The following is a 21080-nucleotide window of genomic DNA, read 5'->3' as shown; positions in this document are numbered from 1 at the left end:
AATGTGCAAATATAAAAGTAAACATCCAGTGCAAATCTTAATATTCTGCAATAGTATAAGCATTTCTAAAGTAAAAGTATTGCTTATTTTGCTTTAAAATGTGCAAAAATAAAGATAAACATCCAATACAAAAGAGTGCAAAACGAAATATTCTGTAACAGTGTAAACATTTCAACAAAAGTAAAAGTATTGCTTATTTTGCTTAATAACACAACAATGATAGTATGATTAAAGTGAAAGTTAATTGTTCGTTTGTACATAGTATATGTAACTGTTAATGTTGTAAAAGGTATTTGCACAACTAATTAACGTTAGCGTTAAGGAGGAGCGCGTCTTTGTAAACACTGAACAGGCACGCCAAACGCGCCTCTCAGAGCGAAACAGTGTTTTAGTTTATGAATTTACAACGCAGATACAAATGACACATTCATGATTTTGTGTAATGATGACAACGTATACTCACGCGGACGATTGACTAGTTGATGGTGATGGCAAGAACGCTGTCGGGTGTTTTCTTTTCAAATGTTCGTTCATAGCCGTTGTGCTGCTATGATAGGCCATTTCCGCTCGACACAGTGTGCATACAACAACTGTCAAGTGTTTTGCTTTTTTCGCTGTGCTTATCCCACACTTGAAGGGATGTACCAATGCTGAATGTGGCTTCTGGATTTCACTCAAAAGACCAGACTGTAGTTACTTTTTCCTTTTATTTTCCTTTAGTTTGCAACAGTTTTTCCAACCAAGAAACAGCTTCTTTTTTCTTCTTTAGTCTTTTTAGCAGTCTTTAGCAGTGTTAGTAGACTTTAGTTTCTTTAGCTGTCATTAGCTGTCTTTAGTAGCCTTTAGTAGCCTTTAGCTTCTTTAGTAGCCTTTAGCTTCTTTAGTAGGTGAAAACCCTTTAAGGACAAAACACCACAAGATTAACATGCTGTAAAAAATCAATCAGTTATCAATCCCATAATTTACAATTATTAATTAGGCTATCAAACTCATAACCATTAAACAAGTGCAAGACAATGGACACATCTTTTCCCTTTAAATTACAACAGATTTTAAATAAATTGTCTCAACATAAATGCACCAAGATGCATATAAAATACATTTAAACCCAGAAACACAATAGATAAATGCGACAGAAAACCCAATATGCAAATACATAAATACCTAACCAATTAACCACCTATTTAGATACATATTTAAAATCCATATTCAATATAAATATATTATTAATTTAGCAGTGAAACACTCAATCTTAAACGCTGTCTACTGGTAGAAAAATGCCCCCTTTTCTATGCCCTCACCAGCAGCCAATGATCCAACACAGTTAAATCCAACACTTTAACTTGAGCGACTTCACCCTCCTGATGAAGCAAACTGCTCAACATTTATCAAACTAAGCAAATAATATCAACACTAAACAACAGTTACATAAAACACCGTGTGTATTTAGCCTCCAGACTAAGCACGCTACATGCCCACAACTCCCCCCCCCAATCTCACCAGCGCAACAGGTGCGCCACACCCACAAAGAGAAATATTAAATCTTACCGGCTGTCCGTTCAGCTTTTGGTTTTGGTACACTTTTGGCACAACTCTTGGTTATCTGTAATGAACTAAACCTTTTTCCAGTCTGCACTGGCGTCTTTTGTACTCCTTGATTTGACAAAGCTGTCTAATTACCGGGCTCGCGCACCAGCAGATGAGACGGGAGTTATACCTGCGCGTGAACGTAAACTGATCGGCTCTGATCATATAAGCCGACTGGCCGAAATAATGCCGAATTATATACATTTCCTGGGGTTGCCTAGGTGAATAGGGATGCGGATGTGCTCTAAGATAAAATATAATTTTATTAAGTGGGGTTTGGCTGGTTGCTAAGCAACCACGGTTGCGAGCTCGCGCGTCTGCTGACGAGACAGCTGTTCGCCGCTACAACATTATTAGGCCGTTTATTGAAATACTCCCACACTTTTGACGACTTTTGGCGTGCTTTTTTTCCCTCGCTCGCACCGCTCGCATCATCTGCTTTGCGCTCCGCCATGACGGTAGTGTGACGTAAATATCCGCGCGTCGACGCACAAAAACGGTGTCGATGTATTTACGTAACCGATGACGTCGACTACGTCGACGCGTCGTTTCAGCCTTACTTGCTGTACATATCCTACCAAGTCAGACCTACACTGTTTCAATATCTATTTCTCTGTTCTCAATTGTTGATGACTGATGATAACAACCAAACCCCCCCCCCCCCCCTTCCCCCTCCACACCCCGAATTGTAAATAATGTAAATAATTCAATGTATGCACCCTGATGATTATCTTGTGTGATGACTGTATTATGATGATAGTATATATGATAGTATATATCTGTATCATGAATCAATTTAAGTGGACCCCGACTTAAACAAATTGAAAAACTTATTCGGGTGTTACCATTTAGTAGTCAATTGTACGGAATATGTACTTCACTGTGCAACCTACTAATAAAAGTCTCAATCTCAATCAATCAATGGCTAGCTCAGCTGTGTACAAACAAAACATTAAATGTGGGCTACAACTTAACAGATACTGTAATATGATTGTTCATGTTTTTCAGTCAGTACAAATTGGTGTCGTATCGCAGTGTTAGCTTTACAAGCCCAAACGCGTTTTGTGCTAACAGAGGAGCGAGCTTATCTCTTGCCGTAGTTAGCTTTTACGGCTAATACCGAAGCACACCGATGTGTTACTATTATAGAAAAAGAGTTCCTCAGTGTTCGCTCTTACAATAACAATGTCACTACGGCGTGGTTATTATACAGGTTACGGAATGTAAATGAAGTATTGTTGATGGTTTTTGAATGCATTTTTTAAAAGTGATTTAGAGGTAGAATTGATTGCTCCCTTTAGCTGCTTTGCTAGCCACCTACAACGAGACGGTTTTTATATGTTAGAAAGCGTCAAAAAAACTTGTCTTCTTGTCTCTCATAATGATTGTGAACAATAGGCAAAATTCCCCCCAAAAAGTGCAGTTTCCCTTTAAGTGAATGGAACATTTAGCTTAGTCATTAAATTTAAGTTACCGTATTTTCTGGACCATAGGGCGCACTGCCGATGAGCAGGTTTATTCAGGTCTTTTTTCATACAAACGGTGCACCGGATTATAAGGCGCATTTAAGGGGTCATATTATGATTTTTTTTTCTTCTAAATTTAAAACACTTCCTTGTGATCTACATAACATGTAATGTGAAGTGAAGTGAAGTGAATTATATTTATATAGCGCTTTTTCTCTAGTGACTCAAAGCGCTTTACATAGTGAAACCCAATATCTAAGTTACATTTAAACCAGCGTGGGTGGCACTGGGAGCAGGTGGGTAAAGTGTCTTACCCAAGGACACAACGGCAGTGACTAGGATGGCGGAAGCAGGGATCGAACCTGCAACCCTCAAATTGCTGGCACGGCCGCTCTACCAACTGAGCTATACCGCCCCAATGGGTGCATTCTGGCGTTATAGCGATAATGGTGGTTCCTTGGTCAAAATGTTGCATAGATTATGTTTTACAGACCATCTTTAAGTCGCTTTCTGACAGTCGCTTCAGGATGCGCCGTTTTGTGGACAGTCTTCCTTACGGGGCTCACCTTCGACAGTGTCTTCTCCCCGTCATCTTTGTTGTAGCGGTGTAGCGTGCAAGGACGGGAGTTGAAGTGTCAGAAGATGGAACTAACTGTTTAAATGCCATTCAGACTTTACTTAAATCGACAACAGAGTAGCATCTCTACTCATCCGTGGCTCACTAGTGCAACAACGCCGGAAATGTATCCCGTGAAATACCGTCCGACCGGAACTCTCTAATAACTAAAGTTCCGTGGGTGAATTACCGCTATGTAAACCCACTACACTGGTAGTTTTTAGTGCTTCCATAGCGAGATATAAGTTAGAACTGTACGCTACTTTTATATTAGAAATGGCAACAGCAAAAAGAAGAATCTTATCGACTACGGCATCGGCACGGGCACAGTGGTGGACGTGCGCACATTTTCAGGACTTATGCAGCTCTCAAATACACATCAGCAGGTACCAGAGAGGTAAGAAAAGTTGGTTTTGCATAATATTGTGAAACAAAACACCAGATAATATGTCTGCTAACGGGTGCCATTTTGCGGTCCTTATAAACACATTACTAATAATACTTGTATCTCTGACCACGGTAGCCGTAATGCGCTGACAATTCATCAAGCGGTGCGACTTCATAGTCTTACTACAACATTTTGACAGATTTTTGAGTGCCGTGTGTAATGTTCTTTATTTTCAATGGAACATTTAAAGTTTTGATGTTGTTTACTGGCGTCATATTGCAGTCTACACATATCTCTCATAAGTGACTACCATCTACTTGTCACACTTCTCATTACACCATGTACCAAATAACATTGTTTCAAGGTCGGTAAGCACAACCAGAATTATTCTGTACAATAGGCGCACCGGGTAATGAAGCGCACTGTCGATTTTTGAGAAAATTAAAGGATTTTAGGTGTGCCTTATAGTCCGAAAAATACGGTATTTAATTGTTATTTTTAATATTGTGTCTTTTTTTTCTCTACAGCTCTCCAGTGGAAATCCCATTTACGACAAATACTATCGGCAGGTATGCAAAAACATTATTATGACATTTAAAGTCCTGGTTTCTGAAGACCAGGGGCCTCATTTATAAAATTTGTGGATTCTAGCATAAAATCATGAGTAAGCACAAACTCAGAATGTTCCTATGCACAAAAAAACACACTTGTGAGTAGGGCTGCAACTAACGATTAATTTGATAATCGATTAATCTGTCGATTATTACTTCGAATAATCGATTAATAATCGGATAAAAGAGACAAACTACATTTCTATCCTTTCCAGTATTTTATTGAAAAAAAACAGCATACTGGCGCCATGTTCTTTCAACTTGCCAAATAAAACAAGGAAAATGTTACAAAAATGCACACTTTTGACACCCCTGCTATAGATAATAAAAAATTAAATCTGATAAATGTATCGATAAAAAGCAGAGCCTGATGACGCATGCGCATTTATCACAACTCTCTCGTCTCTCCCCCTCCCTCACGAATGCTGCTGCACGCACAATTTGTTGTGTTTTTAACCTTCTTAACCCTGAACGTACATTGAAAATACACGCAACCCTAACTCAAAATGCCGGACATTTGAGGCATTTAAGAAACTCCGCCCTGACTGATTGATAAACTGATCCGGAAAGCCGGCCAAACTATTGGCACGCAGTTGGAGGCGTTTGTGTCAGTGAGGGACAGGAGAACACTGGAAAAACTGCTTGCCATCATGGACAATCCTGCCCACCCACTCCACCTGACAATTAAGGGACAGCGGAGTTCATACTCCAACAGGCTCCTTCAACTTCCTTCCCGCACTGTGCGATTCAAGAACTCCTTCATTCCACACTCCATCCAGCTGTATAATCACTCGCCATACAGCAATAGATGACATCTGCCTATTACCTGACACCTCACATGTGAGCTACTTCTCTTTGTTTATAATGTCTATTTTCTATTTCCTGCTGATCTACTCTCTATTTTATGCTGCTGCTGTTACATATACTGTATATACTGTAATATTGTACATGGTCATTGGTATATATTGTATATATCTTATAGACATAATATAATATATCTGTATGTATATTATTCTGTACACATATGTATATATTCGTATATATGTTAGATTTTTTATCGCTATATTAGTCTATTTATACCTGCATTGTCCTTTCCATCCTTACACTTTCCATCAGTGTAACTGAGCTACTGTGTTGAACAATTTCCCTTGTGGATCATTAAAGTTTGTCTAAGTCTAAGTCTGACAGCTCCGCAAAAGATGACATATCCGGTGAAAAGAGGACGTATGGTCAGGACCGGTGAAACCGATCGCTGCTAGTCCTCTTTTGCTAACATGCTAGCAGCTAACATGCTACGTATAGACTGACCATACGTCCTCTTTTCACCGGACATGTCATCTTTTGCGGGGCTGTCAGGGCGGAGTTTCATAAACGCCTAAAATGTCCGGCATTTTGAGTATTGTTTACACAACGTGCAGTACGCTACTTAATATGTCCGTGTGGAAACTCGTTCGGTACACTTCCGCACCGAAACGAAACCCCCGGACCGAAACGGTTCGATACGAATACACTTACCGTTACACCCCTATTATTTTGATTATTGTTTCTCAGATGTTTGTAAATGTTGCAGTTTATAAATAAAAGTAAAAAAAACAACAAAAGTAAATGTTGCAGTTTATAAATAAAAGTAAAAAAAACAACAACAAAAAACACCTAGCCTCTGCGCATGCGCATTATACATCCAACGAATCGATGACTAAATTAATCGCCAACTATCTTTATAATCGATTTAATCGATTAGTTGTTGCAGCCCTACTTGTGAGCAGCAGTTTTGTTTATAATAAGACAGAGACGGCGACTCCAAAGAAGAAGACGATGTATTTGTTTTGTCAAGTAATGCAAAGCAGACATTCTGTTGCATGACAAAAGTTGTCGTCTTGAGCAATTTTGAAAGCTGTAGTGGGCAACTGGCGTGCATGCAATATGATTTCAATATATTTTTGCCACAATAAATTAGTTTATGTACAGTTTATCTTTTAAAAATATTTGAGTGGTCAGAAAAATTATATAGAGATTACATAGTTGTTGTTTATAGGCCGCATGTCTGCTCTAGATCCAAACATTTGCACGCTAACCGTTTATAAACTCCCAAAGTCTAAATGTATTAAAAAAAGAGAAATTTAATAATTTCAGGGTTTCCCCTCTATGTAATTGACCGAGGCGCCCTATCAAGGCAAAATTAAAGTCACCACACCTTAACATTTTTTACATGAGAACAAATTAAAGTAATACAATCTATGAATGCATATACTGTATCTACTTAATATTTGTGCACTACTGCCTATTAATGCACAGAAAATGTGGCCGCCGAAGAAAGACCTTGATCACCAAAAACAACGCTGCCGAAACTGGATTTTGTGATGATGTAAGCAAACCGGACAGGATTTTCTGGAGCGGAGGCCGAATATCTGCGATGTGGACGTACATTAATATATCCAAAATATATCTGCAGACAGTGATCTACAAAATTTGAGATGCCGGAATATTAATACGACAGTGGTGCTCGTTCAAGGAGAGAAAGTTGGAGGAGCAGCGCTAAGCAAGTGTGACATCAGTGAATTTTGCTTCAGCTCTTGCTGTTCGTTGTTGACATCGAGCAACAGAAGTAAAGAGTCTACAAACAAGAGTACAGTCTCTAATAACACCAGAAAAATATGCTAGATTAGTTGTTCGTTGTTTTCAATTAAGAAATAGTCACTAAAAGGATTGGGGAAGTCTCTAGAAACCTGAAAAATTCTCAACAATGTAAAATAAGCAGCAACAATTGAAAAATAGAGCAAAACGCAGGGTTTCCCCCAGATTGGAAAAAAATGGAAAAAAAGCAATTATACAGGATGAAGATTGGTTCTAATGCCACTAGCTTAATGCTTACGTACAATGGACCAGCTCACCAAAATTAGCATGTCCAATCTCAGAGCACATACATAGAAAAACAACCATTCACACTCACATTTATACCCTTGGACAATTTAGAGTCTCCAATGAATCTAACAATGTTAGGTAACACAGGTTGTTACACATGTTGGGAATGCTGACATGTTTTGGAATTTGGGAGGAAGCCGGAGTACTTGGAGTAAACCCCACACGTGTTGGAGGACATGCAAACTCTACACACACAGATGTCCAAACGGAGGTTGGAAGACGCCCACGTTATAAAGTTAAATGTTATTGTCGGTAGTAATGCTAAAATTAGGGTAGAAATGCCTAATTAACTTGTAATGCCTTCCTCTTCATTTTTCTCTCCTTCGTGTTATTTCTTTTCAGGTGCGTTACCAGCCGAAGTTCAACTGACAGACAATTTTAAAAATAAAGCATAGAGGAACAATTTTATTATATTTGAGATGTTTTTCAAACTTATTATGGCTAATAGTATGTAAATAATAGACTATGTACAGTATATCCTTTCATACAATATATTACTCAAATTTGTTTTCATGTAAAAAACAAAACAAAACATACAAACCTTATTTTAAAGGTGTGGTTTTGTTTTGCCGTGGCAATGCGTTAGATAAATTCATGTCTGGGGAAACCCCCAAACGATATGAGAAAACATATATGTTAATACTAATTAATAATAACACCGATCTGTTTTTAAATGTATGTGCAACATTTTTTTAGCCTTTAAAAAAAAAATATATGCATCATCGAATATTATGCAAATTATAAGATTGTCATATTGACCATGCCCCTAGCCATGCCTTCACCACCACAGATATATTGGCAACCTGGGGAAACCCTGCATTTTCTAAATGCATAAGATTATTTTATCTAACGAAATATTGTGCTGCAATTCATATTTTTTTTATCTTTAGTAGGAGTGTAACGATTCATTCACTACATCGATCTATCGATTTATATTCCTAAAATTAAACTCCATCGATCTGTGTTCGGCAAGTTGGCCTTTTGGAATATGTATCTCAATCTAATACCGTTTTAAAAGGCAATCAATCGATTTTATCGATACTAGAAAGAAACATTGGGTTTAAGAACGGCAGACTTTACATAAAGTTTAGTACTTTTAGTAAGGAAGTTAAATGTTATTCAAGTCTGTCTGCGCGCCATCAGTCATCAAGATATGAAATGGCCGATACAGTGGCTGAAAAGGTCACAACACATGCAGACGCCATAAGACAATAACATAAACCCACAAGGCTGTACGCTTAGCTTTTTCACTTGTCACACCGGGGCTACTAAATGAAAAAAATTAGTAGCAAGAGCACAGAATAAACTAACCTATAAATGGAAATATCCGTTGACGTTACTAAATATCTCCACTATGCCTTGATTTATAATTTTTGGGATCCCAAATACACAAACAGGTACCAACAAGTAAGAAAAGTAGGTTTTGCATAGTAGGATCCCAGTTTAAGAGGTGTTTTGAAATAAGAAAAAAGAAAAAGCCTTGAAAATAATATAAGAAAAGTCAAATATAATCTCCTACCTTCTTTAAAAAGAACATTTAGCTATGCTCAACTAACAAAAACACAAAAGAACAACATGTGAAATAAAGTTCCCTGGTTTAGTTTAAACGTCAGCAGCAACATGAAAATAATTGATCTTTAACAATGGTCTTTTTTATAAGTAAACATTACTATAAGACAAACACACTAAGATTTTAGCCAAGAACCCAAACCTGCCAACTGTTTCATGATGCTGTGTGACAGGCTGTGTTCTGAAAATTACTTTTAAAAAGTAATTAATTAAAGTTACTTGTTACTTTACTAAAACTGTTAGTGAATTACTAACGCTTTAATGAATGTAATAATTACTGGGAAAAGTAATGAATGTGTTACTTAAAAAAAAATCTAGTATCTGGCATTATGCAGTTGAGACAAGTTTCATATACTTATACAGTATATATGATATATGTGAGAGAAGTGTGTGCATCTGTGTGAGTGCCTTTAAAAGACTGTCACCCCACGTGTTACGTCAGCGAGTCCACGCTCAGTCTGAGTCTCACAGGCATTTTAGCTTGAACTGTTTTTGTTAGCTTAGCAGGCGAGCAGCAGCAGTGATGGCAGATCTTTTGAGTCTTTCACTGGTTTGTGTTATTTCTGCCTAATAAATAGATTGAATGTGCCTCCATGACTGCATGTTGTTGTTAACAAACGGGGTATTGTTTGGATGGCAAGTTTGTCACTTCATGGATTTGTTGTTCAATATTCCCTCCAACTCCTTGTAGTTACTAGTGCAGCTCTTGTCAAGTTTTAAGGTAGTGAAAAAAACATATTTTACTGACCAGTTTCTTCAACTAAGACCTTGTTTCTTCTGTGTTGGTAGACTGAGTTTGTGAACTAGGGTTCCAGCCCCGCTCCCTTCTGTGGATGGCGCAGGAGGGAGCGACACACACAGCTTGTTTCAGCGCGCACAGAGTGATCAGTGACACTTCCGCATCAATCACTTGTCTAATATTTCAAACGTGCTATACAATTGGGCAAAAATGTTACTCTAGTTTAATCAAATTTGGATGGATTTATATTAGCAGCACAACGCTAATTAAATGATTGAAATTTGTATTTGGACGTGTGCTACTTTTTTTTTTCAATATCCACACAGCCTATTTTTAGTCGTAAATGCAAATAAAATGCTCCCACTGTACATTCTTGAGCCATTTCACTGACGGACGGAGCGGCTGAGGCAGAAGGTTGAAATGCCAGTGAAGAGCTTGGGATGATTGTATCATGTAAAGCTCATGAGACAGAGCAGTTTAAACAACTAAAAAAATAATACCTTCACCGACATGACGGGCTGCAAAATTAATATCGGATCATCATCAAGGTTTTGATTAGTGCAATGAATAATTGCAAGAGACAAAGGGTTTTGTTTTTGTCCACCGCCCTCACCGGTATCTGTCTGACATACATGTTCGCCATTCTGAAATGTTGAGCCTCGCATCCTTTGCCTCCTGGCCAATCAAACGTGTTTTGGAAACGGCAAGTTTGTGTGCGCTGCAGTGGAGCCAGCTAGAACGCTAGTAGGAAAAAGTTTTAATGGTGACTATGTCTAGACCGATAGTCAATATAAGTCAATTAATTGAACAATAAATGAAAATTAAGTCGCAATACTTTGCTGGCAACGATAAACTGTTATGTCCATGTGTGTTTGTTTTCTCAGTCAAACAGGGAGAAAGAGGTCTTACTCTCTGCATTGCGCTCAACACCTGAGCACGTTTGTTTAACAGCAGAATTACCTGAAGAGAGTGAGCCCTTTTTATAGCCATTCACAATCTTTTCCTCGGTAGGCGGTGTGCAAGACCGCTGGCTTACACATAGGAAGCACGGACAGAGAGCCTCACGACTCGTGATTCACTACTGAGAAGTTAAGAGAAAATGAGAGTAAATAAATATGATTACAAAGCCGAATGTCCTGTTATGGGAACATTTCAGCTTCAACCTGGATGGACAATGTAAGGCCTATTAACACAGCCGAATGAGCAAGACGGGAAAGACGCACATCAACACGGGATGGCAATAATCAAACGACAACGTCCGACCTAATTTTTCCAACTGGGAAAAAATTAGCACTTAAGATGTTCAATATATAGGTTAAATGTTTGCTTACAGAAATGATTACATTTTAATTTTTGCTTATTTAGAATAACACAGTTATTTAACTTCCAATTACATTACAAAATTAAACAATTCTACAGTAATGAGAAATAAAACTGTATATCATTTTAAATGGTTACTGATACTTGCATTATTATATATTATGATCACATTACATTTTAAACACTGTAATTTGTATCTGTTATTTCTTAAATTTAAAAGCATGATGTAGACAAAAGCTATGTGTCTGTTCGCATAAAGCCACATATTTGTTAAAGTAAATGATTGCAATATGTTCTAACGTGTGGCATCTTGTGACAAGAATATGCTGACAGTCTGAAAGTAATATGTCTTCCTTCACATATTATTTTTGCAGTTTTATGCATTTATATGTATTAAATATAAACATCACAAGTCGAATCGCATTTGCAATTTTGGAGAGAAAAATCGCAGTAATGTTTTTTCTTAAAATTGTGCAGCCCGACCAATATCAATAAGACCTTGTTTCCAGGAAGACTCAAGTTGTGGTGTTTTCAGTTTGGCATACTCCTAAGACTCTTGTGGGCTTTTACTGAAGATCTGTTGTACTGGTGGCACCACATGATTATTGCCAAACTCCACCCCACCCAAGAGGACATCTCCAACCCCATTTAATTGTTGTGCTGAATATTTGGGGATCTTTAACAACTAGTCCTGTTAAGAATCCTGTGTCTGAGCTCCTCGTCACCATGGTGTAAAAACTAGAAAAGTTGATAAGCACGCAGCTTAAGCAGTGGCTTGGAGTCCTGGGATGCCTAAACTCAATTGGATTGTATGAGAGTGGCAAACTGGAATTACCAATAGTATGTCTTGTGGAAGAATTCAAATGCACCAAAACAAGGCTAGTCATGACCCTGTTGGAATCAGAGGACACAGTCATTCGAACAGTGGGCCCCCAACTGATACCAGGAAGGGGATGGACTACTACATCAGATGCTGTTCAAAGGGAAAAATCTTCTCTTCACTTCAGAGATGTAGTTTGCCAAGTCCTGAAAGGAAGAGTGGGTCTTGGGCTCATCCCAAAAGCTCCTTTGTGGCACATAACAACATCAGTGTAAAAAATACGACTTGTGGTAGGCAAAAGGAGGAGGTGGGCCGACATGCAAAGGCCTTTTCAATGGCTAAGCATGGAAGATAGACTAACTGGGAAAGCCAAGAGAAGAAAAAGTTCAGCTGGCGTGACATCAGGCAAATGGAGGCAGCGAGGCTGAGTTTTATCATCTGAGCCTTGATGACCTGCTACCTTCTCCTTAACATCTTTGGTACAGAGAAGATTCTGATAGTTCTGTATGTCATGCACCAGCAACCCTTTAAGCAAATTTTATCAGGTGCACGACAAGTCTCACCCAAGGGTGCTATATGTGGCGGCATAACCAAGTACTCAGAGAGTTGGCATCAACAGTGGCACAGAGGCTTACCGCTACAATAACCTCCCACAAACATTAACAAGTTTTGTACGTGCAGGCCAACATTAAGAAGACCAGACACCACTAAAGGATGCACACATTCTACAGTTAGCTCGAGATTGAAAATTGGAAATGGATCTTGACAAAAAGCTTGTTTCCTCCAGACATAGTGGCAGCAACACTCTGGTCAGACATGGTCCTGTGGTCTTCAACAGCAAAGTTGTTTTACATCGTGGAGCTGACAGTGCCATTGAAAGATGGGGTTGAAGAGATGATGAGAGAAAAATAACAAATATTCTGACCTGGCGGCTGAACCATCCCGGAACGGCTGGAAGACCACCAGTAGAAGTGGGATGTAGGGCATTTGTGTCCGTATCTACCAGTCTGTTGAGGAAAATGGGAGTGAGGGGCCACAAAAGGCTATCAAGACTGTAGAGTCAGAGGGCTACGGAAAAAAGCAGGAATTGGCTGTGGATTAAATGTAACAACAACAGCTAGGCAGCAAGATAAAGACAGATAGTATGCGGCCAGGTGTTCACTTTGCACAGGGACATTTGGAGACATTAAGTGTATGGTATGGCGTGGGTGTACCTGGGACGCTGGGTAGACCATTGAGCCTTCTGGAGACGTTGTGGTTTTCAATCAATAAAACGTTGATGAAGCAGGGTACCCACCTGGTACCCTAATATTGTCTATACACTCTCTTTCACCATTCCACGCTGACGACCGTTTCCATGAGGAACCTATCTCCAGGAATTGAAACATCAAGTACTGTCAGCATTTATATTTGGGCACTAACAAATAAATATTTAATACATGAAGAATTAGAGGAATGCTCACACATCGTTAAATGTGTGTGTGTTGCTATGTATATTAATTTTTTATGTATTTTTGTATTTCATAGTGTTTTTTTTGTTTGTTTTCTTCATGCGAGTATGATCTTTATTTGGTGGTGACACCATTGTCCGTTGCCGAGTCCCGTGTCTGAAAAACTTGGTCTGAGCTCTACACAAGGTCAAAAAAAGGGTGCGTAGAAATATGTAACCTTTTCCGCATAAAATGCTAAAATACCAACGTTTGCAATGAAAGTTACGTGCGTATATTTCGCTCCTGTTGATGCAACTTTGAAAAATTAGGCGCCTGAACATATAAAACAATGTTAACTTGTACTGTAATTTTTAGATGTGAGATACAAAGATGGCATATACTTAATTAGGTACAAATGCACAATCTCATGAAGTCCAATGCTGGATTTGTATCTGTTTTTACGTAGGCCATAATGCATTTAAAACAGTTAGTCAGTATATACGTACAAGTAGTGTGAATCACTTTTTATACTCGCACAGCTCTCTGGATTTTCCTTTGTAGCTAATGGGAGGGTCCGGTGAGAGCATATTGAAGCGGTAGCTCAGTTTGCTTCATGGTCATGTTGCAGCTTTTCTTATGGCTTCCCGTACAGGAAGTTGGTGTATGAATTAATAATGCAGTGCTCTGCTCAACATAGTCGCAGTGGGCCGGCTGTGACCCTCATAAAGGATGTTAACTGATCTTTTTCACAAGCTTACATACTTTTAAGTGAAAAGCTTTAGTTTTATTGCCGGTATTGACTTAAATTTCGCATGCTCCCATCTCTCAAAGGGGGTATTCCCAGTTTTTTATTTGTAGTTATTTGTTTGTCCTTTATTAAGTTCAAACACTGCTGCATGTTCAAAAGGCTAAAGAGAGAAGTACATACACATACTGTAATGATGATTTATCTATCTGAAGTGGTTTATATCTGCAACTTTTGTGTCCACAGGTTGATCCCAGGGGCAGTGGGAAGGTGGCCGCAGCTGATGCAGCTCTATTCCTGAAGCGGTCGGGCCTGGCTGATCTGGTTCTGGGCAAGGTAAGCAAAACCTGCTGAAACCAACACTCAAATTGTGATGCAATTCTGTTATGCCTGCTGTGTATTGTTAATGTGTGTTCTACATAGATCTGGGATCTGGCTGACGCAGAAGGCAAAGGTTTTCTAAATAAACAGGTATAAAATCCCATATATATATTTTTTTTTACAGACTTGTTTTAAACATTTGTTTGCCCCACAGCAATTTTTCATTGCGGTGCGTTTGGTGGCATGTGCTCAGAATGGCCTGGAGGTGGCACTCAAGAGCCTTAATGTGGCTGTTCCTTCACCTAGATTTGTAAGTCTTGGCTGCTTTGCATCCATCTTGAATTCACATGAAGATTACTAAACCAGTTGTATTTTGTTCCCAGCATGAAACAAACAGTCCACTGTTAGCAGGTGGGGCTGCTGTTGATCTTCCCTGGGTGGTAAAGGTGAAACATTTATACATTTTGCTTTATGTTCAGCAAATTATGCATGCATATTTGCCAATGTAATCTGATGAATCAATACACACAATACAAAGAGATACCATTTAAGATCTGTACAAACATTTCAGATTTTGGTAGCTAAAATTACAATAATACACATGTGGTTTTTAATTCATTTCTTCATGAGAATGTACAGATTTGCTTAAATTTTAAAACAGTATAACAAATCATTTTTTTACTTTAATAATAATTTGGAGTGCATGATGACGAAAGTAAAAACATAGCTCTTCTTGACCACATTTATTATTAACATGTATTGTATCTTGTACAACTTTGCAGCAACAAAACCAGTGTTGTAATAGCAGTAAAAAGTAAACTGCTGTTAGGATTAAAGTACTAGTATAATGGAAAATAAATTTTATTTATATGCTGAATTTTTAATTTTATCCGTTAAACTACATCCAATTATATTTCCAATCTGCAAAGCATGTGAAAATATTGTCTAAACATCTACAAAACACCATAATTTCAAACAGCTGTTTTGAATATTCCGCTCCAAAAGACTTTGGCAATTTCCGTAGATTCGGGATCTGATGACGTAACAATAGAAATTCCTCTGCTCTCTGCCCTTACACAGCAGACCAGTCATACTGGAAATACGCAAACATGGGAACAATATGTGCTGTTTATCATTCACAATCCCTTTGTAAGACAAGAACACATATGTTTTTATTTTTTTATGCATTCTGATTTGTAAATAAACGTTCTCAAAAGTGAGCTACAGTAACAATAGAGTCTACAGAGGTTCCTCTATTCCGTCCAGAAAACCCTCTAAATAACCATCCAAAAACCACCAACAATATTGTATTTACATCTTGTGACCTGATTATTAACCAAGTATTAGCAATGTTGTTATTGTAAGCGCTAATGCAGACGACCGATTTTGGCAGCACTTTGATCGCAGTGAGCAATCTAGCTTATGGTGCTAATGTTGACACACTAACTGAGCCGTCTCTAATTCAAATTGCTAAAAGTTAATTCTAGATTTTAAATCATGCTTCTCACTTGGAAAGTAGAGGAATGACTGAGAGGCTGATCAATTTTGGCATCTAACTTCGACCCCGAAATTGACAAAAAAGACGCTTGCTTGCTTGCTGTACTTTTCCTTTACTTTACTTTTTTAATTACATTCCTCTTCGTGAGGATTGTAATGAATTCTGTATCTAAACAGGATTTTGTGACTTACTCGTTGGACGGCATCTTAGCGAGAGTAGACATTGTACAGAAAGTGTTTGATTTATTATGGTTAGTTTGTATGTCTTCTTGGTTAGCACTTAGCAATACGTATTGGTTCACTGAAGCTGGAGCCATTGAGCACTCAGCTTCTGGGGCCTGTTGCTCATCCTCCTTGTGTCCGGGCTCCAAAATATAAGGTTCTGGTATGGATCATTTGTCCCAAAAAAGTTGTGGTTGTCTTTCATGAAGTTTGCATGATTACTAGTGGTTTTGTTGTGAAGGGAACCACAGTTCCAACATGCATGTAACGGATCACGTGATTGGCTTGCTACTTTTCTCACAAAATGGCTCAGGACTCTCTGTGAGATGTATATTATTTTGATCATATCTATTTACTTGCAAACTTTGTAAATCTTTTGGTGTTATAAATCAGAAATATATGATAATTGCTTCAATATATAGTCAACTTGTTTTTCCATTATATTGGTATCGCCGATGAGTTCATTGTAAACAGTAAGAAAAGTGTAACATAAATTAGTTTTACACCCTAAATTGCGCAACCAACATTATAAAGCGCATGCAGTGGTAGATTAGGCAGTAGACAATATTAGCAACAAACATAACACTGCAACTATGTGAGATGCCTGCATTCTTTCCCTCAAAATTTTAAATGTCATCATCAAAAATAGGACCCATGTAGACAATACAGAAAATGTAAATGTATGTCCTTTTCTTTCTCATTTTGTTTTTCTGTCAGCCTGAAGAGAAGTTGAAGTTTGACGCCATCTTTGACAGTCTTGGTCCATTAAACGGCATGTTAACAGGGGACAAAGTCAAGCCGGTCCTACTCAACTCTAAACTGCCAGTGGACATTTTGGGCCGGGTATGAGCTGCCAGAAACAAGCTATGTCAAAGAAAATGTGTTTTTGAAATCAGAAAGGGAGATGTTTTCAATTTGTATACCACAAGAAAGTAATCTGATCAGTCAAAATGTTAGGAAAGGATGTGATCTCATGAGTTGTGGAGAGTGGAAGAGAAAGATGTGTGAATTTCCACCAAATACAGAAGGTTTGTGATGATGGTATATATTAAACAATTTAATTTGCTTTGTGATTTAAAGGTGTGGGAGCTCAGTGACATTGACAGAGATGGCATGTTGGACAAAGATGAATTCTCTGTGGTAAGACTTTTCTCGTTAGGCTTAATGTGGTCAATATGTTAGGTACACCAGAACAATCTCATAATCCAATACAATATACTGTGTGTATATATATATATATATATATATTGTAGCTGAGATAGGCTCCAGTGCGGGAATAAGCGGTAGAAAATGGATGGATATATATATATATGTATGTATGTATATACAGTATATATGTATATATATACTGTATATATATATGTATATATATATATATGTATATACATATATATATATGTATATATATATATACAGTATATATAAATATGTATGTATATACAGTATATATACTGTATATATATATATATATATATATATATATATATATATATATATATATATATATATATGTATATGTATATATATATATATGTATATATAGTTTTTATTATTTGCTTTATCAAAAATAATGACTCTGTTTTTATTGACAATATTATTTAACAAAGTTTTTTATGTTAGGGTTAAAGTCTGTAGTAGTGTTTAATAGGTATGTATTACGCAATTCTTAGTTGTCTAATTATATGCACTTCTCATTTAGCTAAATAAGGTAGGCATCATACAGTAAATGCTCTAATTATTCAGGACATGGTGGAGGTGCATAAGTTAGAAATAGGTTATAATGATTGAGGCTTTATTATGTATAAAAAATTGTTAAAGCTTTAATAATGATTTGAGTGCATGAGAACATGGAAAGGAAATAACTCTCTTTGCAAACTTTTTGGTTCACAAACTATTAGATGTAGCCAAGTATGCCTGTGTGCGAACGCTTCATTCATTCATTTATTTTGTGTCCTACTGGCAGCCATTTTGTGCTTGCTTGTATTGATGGGATTGAGGAAGCAGGCTTTGTACCACAGCAAGTTTTTAATTTGGATGAGAATTTACTTTTCTGGAAAAATATGCCAAAGCAGACTTGCATCACAGCAGAGAAAATGGCACTACTATTCATTGGTGCCTTTTCCATGAACACACACACACACACACACACACACACACACACACACACACACACACACACACACACACACAAACAGGCTCCTACCCCCCCGCCCCTTTCCTTTCTACCTCTGTCTGCTCTTTTCTCTCCACTTGTCACCAGTTCCTCTTTTGCCGATTTTGCTTATTTTTAGAAGTGGATTTACATTTCTTAAATGTTTGTTATTGTGGCATTTTGGTTGTTAAAGTCAGGGATTTTTGTAATTTCTGATTGTTTGTAAGGGCATCAAAAGTAGTTCTGTGTATGTACACGTGTTGGCAGAGCAGCGCATACAGATGACTGTTCAGCTTGTTGTTATTGTTTTGGCTTTGTTATTAAATAGAAATAGATCCATCACTAAGGTGTTATGTTTGTTTAATATACAGTACTTTATAGCACTTTATATTGTGTTCAAAGTCTACAAACCTTCACTAAAATGTATACCTTTGTCAAGGCTGGAATCCATTATTCATATTTTCATTGTTTCTTATGGAGAAATTTGCTTCATTATACAAAGTTTTTGATTTACGAACCTTGTTCAAGACCAATTAGGTTTGTAAATCGAGGTTCCACTGTATATTTTAAAACGACAACAGAACAGAACCAAGGTGGTAATTAATACCAGTAAGGAGAAAAATGCTCAGTCACCATTAAAGTTAACAGTACGGCAATTGTAACACGAGTTTCACACCAACAACTGACTCGCCCCACCAACCAATAGTGCATGCAAAGGTAGATAAAGGCAGTTTCAGGCAGTGGAAAACCCTCGCAACATGGGGTGGCTGACCTCATCACGCAGCAGTTTCAGGCAGTGGAAAACCCTCGCAACACGGGGTGGCTGACCTCATCACGCCGCACGAATACTCACCAAATCAGAGTGCACGCCGTGGCTCGGTTGGGAGAGCAGCCGTGCCAGCAACCTGAGGGTTCCCCGTTTGATCCCTTGCTGCCACCATCCTAGTCATGTCGGTAGTGTCTTTGGGGAAGACAACTCACCCTTGCTCCTGATGGGTCGTGGTTAGGGCCGTGCATGTCAGCTCCCACTATCAGTGTGTAAATGTGTGTGAAAATAGTGTCAAAGCGCTTTGAGTACCTTGAAGACAAGTATAACCCATTTTACCATTTTTTTTTCACAAAGACTCCTTAAAATGTGCCGACAAATGTGTACTACTTTTCCTTCGAATTGAAGTGTGCATTCACAATGTCCTACTGTTTTCCAATGATAACCCAATTCTGCCTTTATTGCAGCCCCGCAACACATGTCACAGTTTACACCGGCCCCCTAAATAGTTATCCAAGGCTATGCCTGTATAACTGGTGTTTGTGAGCTCTTTCAAAACATACCAAGCGTCAGATTTATTTTTGTTTAAATATATGCACCCACTTTATTCATCTAAACCAGGGGTCGGGAACCTTTTTGGTTGAGAGAGCCATGAAAGCCAAATATTTTAAAATGTATTTCCGTGAGAGCCATATAATATTTTTTAACCCTGAGTACAACTAAATGCGTGCGTTTTTAAGTAAGACCAACATTTTTACAGTATAATAAGTTTCTCATTCTTTTTAATAGCATTGTTATTCTGAAGCTAACCACTAATAAATAAAATACTTCTTACCATTAATGCGACTTCTTGATCAGGTGCGGTGGAAATGGATGGATGGATTAAAATGCATGAGAATCTTTTATATTTTGAACGTTATTTTTAACACTGTGATTACCAGCCGATTTTGTCATTACTTATCGTGTTAAGCAATGTCAGCTATGATTTATCTGAGAGCCAGATGCAGTCATCAAAAGAGCCACATCTGGCTCGAGAGCCATAGGTTCCATACCCTTCATCTAAACGTTTGTATGTTGATCATGTTCTTCAGTACACCTGTCATGTTGAACCCCTGACAAAAAGTAAATATTTCAATTAAAGATAACCTTCTGATGTCTTAACATCTCACCTAGCAATGAACAGCAAGAATAAGCATGACAGAAAGCGATTTCATTTTGTGATCTATATCATTATCGAATGATATAAAGAAAAGTGTTGTGATATAATTGTTTTCCATTATTGCCCTATTTTACTTAGAGTAATACCAACAAGGAAAACAAATAGTAATACACCTGTATGAATTGCAATACGGTTTTTGCGTAAAGAACAAAGAGCTTGTGAGAGAATACATTAAGACATTAATTAATAAAAACAATTCTTCCCCTTTCAGTATTTGTCTTGCATCAAAAAGGTGCTTTCATGCAATGTACTGGAGGGCTTTTTCTGAATAAACTGTCTTCATAAGGCCTCTTTTTTTAAACCAGTGTTCACTCAAATGTAGTATAAAATCAATATTTCCTTAAAAATGTCACTGGTGCTGGGTTAGGAGTTAAAGATTGTACCACTTTCTAGTGATGGCTTTTCTCTAAGCTATAAAAAGTACCCTAGCCAAACAGTGATCCTCTCTCTGCACCACTGGTGCTGTGCCTCATATACAAAGTAACACATGTCATTGGAATCTTACATCCAAGCACCTTGACCAGAATTGAATGTACCTTCTCCCAAAATAATTGTTGTTTTACACAACTTCAATAGTATGTGTATGATGTGCATTTAAGGAACCACATAGTCTCCAACATAGCTGAGGTGTTGATAATATTTTACTTTGGATTTTAGGTGTAATAAGAAATTAAACCAAGTTTTGCCAAT

The 21080-nt window shown here is 37.8% G+C and overlaps 1 protein-coding gene across 6 annotated transcripts in view; it reads left to right on the top strand.

The window, feature by feature from the left end:
- The window catches only part of eps15 (epidermal growth factor receptor pathway substrate 15), an 81537-nt gene that overhangs the window by 14178 nt on the left and 46279 nt on the right, over window positions 1–21080 (top strand). For all 6 annotated transcript variants that reach the window (XM_061977776.2, XM_061977775.2, XM_061977774.2 and 3 more), the window contains exons 2-8: window positions 4585–4626; window positions 14460–14549; window positions 14637–14684; window positions 14749–14844; window positions 14918–14980; window positions 16971–17096; window positions 17334–17393. In XM_061977776.2, coding sequence (XP_061833760.1) covers window positions 4585–4626; window positions 14460–14549; window positions 14637–14684; window positions 14749–14844; window positions 14918–14980; window positions 16971–17096; window positions 17334–17393 — 525 coding nt within the window. The remainder of the gene's footprint in view (window positions 1–4584; window positions 4627–14459; window positions 14550–14636; window positions 14685–14748; window positions 14845–14917; window positions 14981–16970; window positions 17097–17333; window positions 17394–21080) is intronic.

Source organism: Nerophis lumbriciformis, linkage group LG18, assembly GCF_033978685.3.
Source record: "Nerophis lumbriciformis linkage group LG18, RoL_Nlum_v2.1, whole genome shotgun sequence".
In the NCBI taxonomy this organism is placed as follows: domain Eukaryota; kingdom Metazoa; phylum Chordata; class Actinopteri; order Syngnathiformes; family Syngnathidae; genus Nerophis; species Nerophis lumbriciformis.
This window is presented reverse-complemented; position numbering and strand designations above follow the sequence as displayed.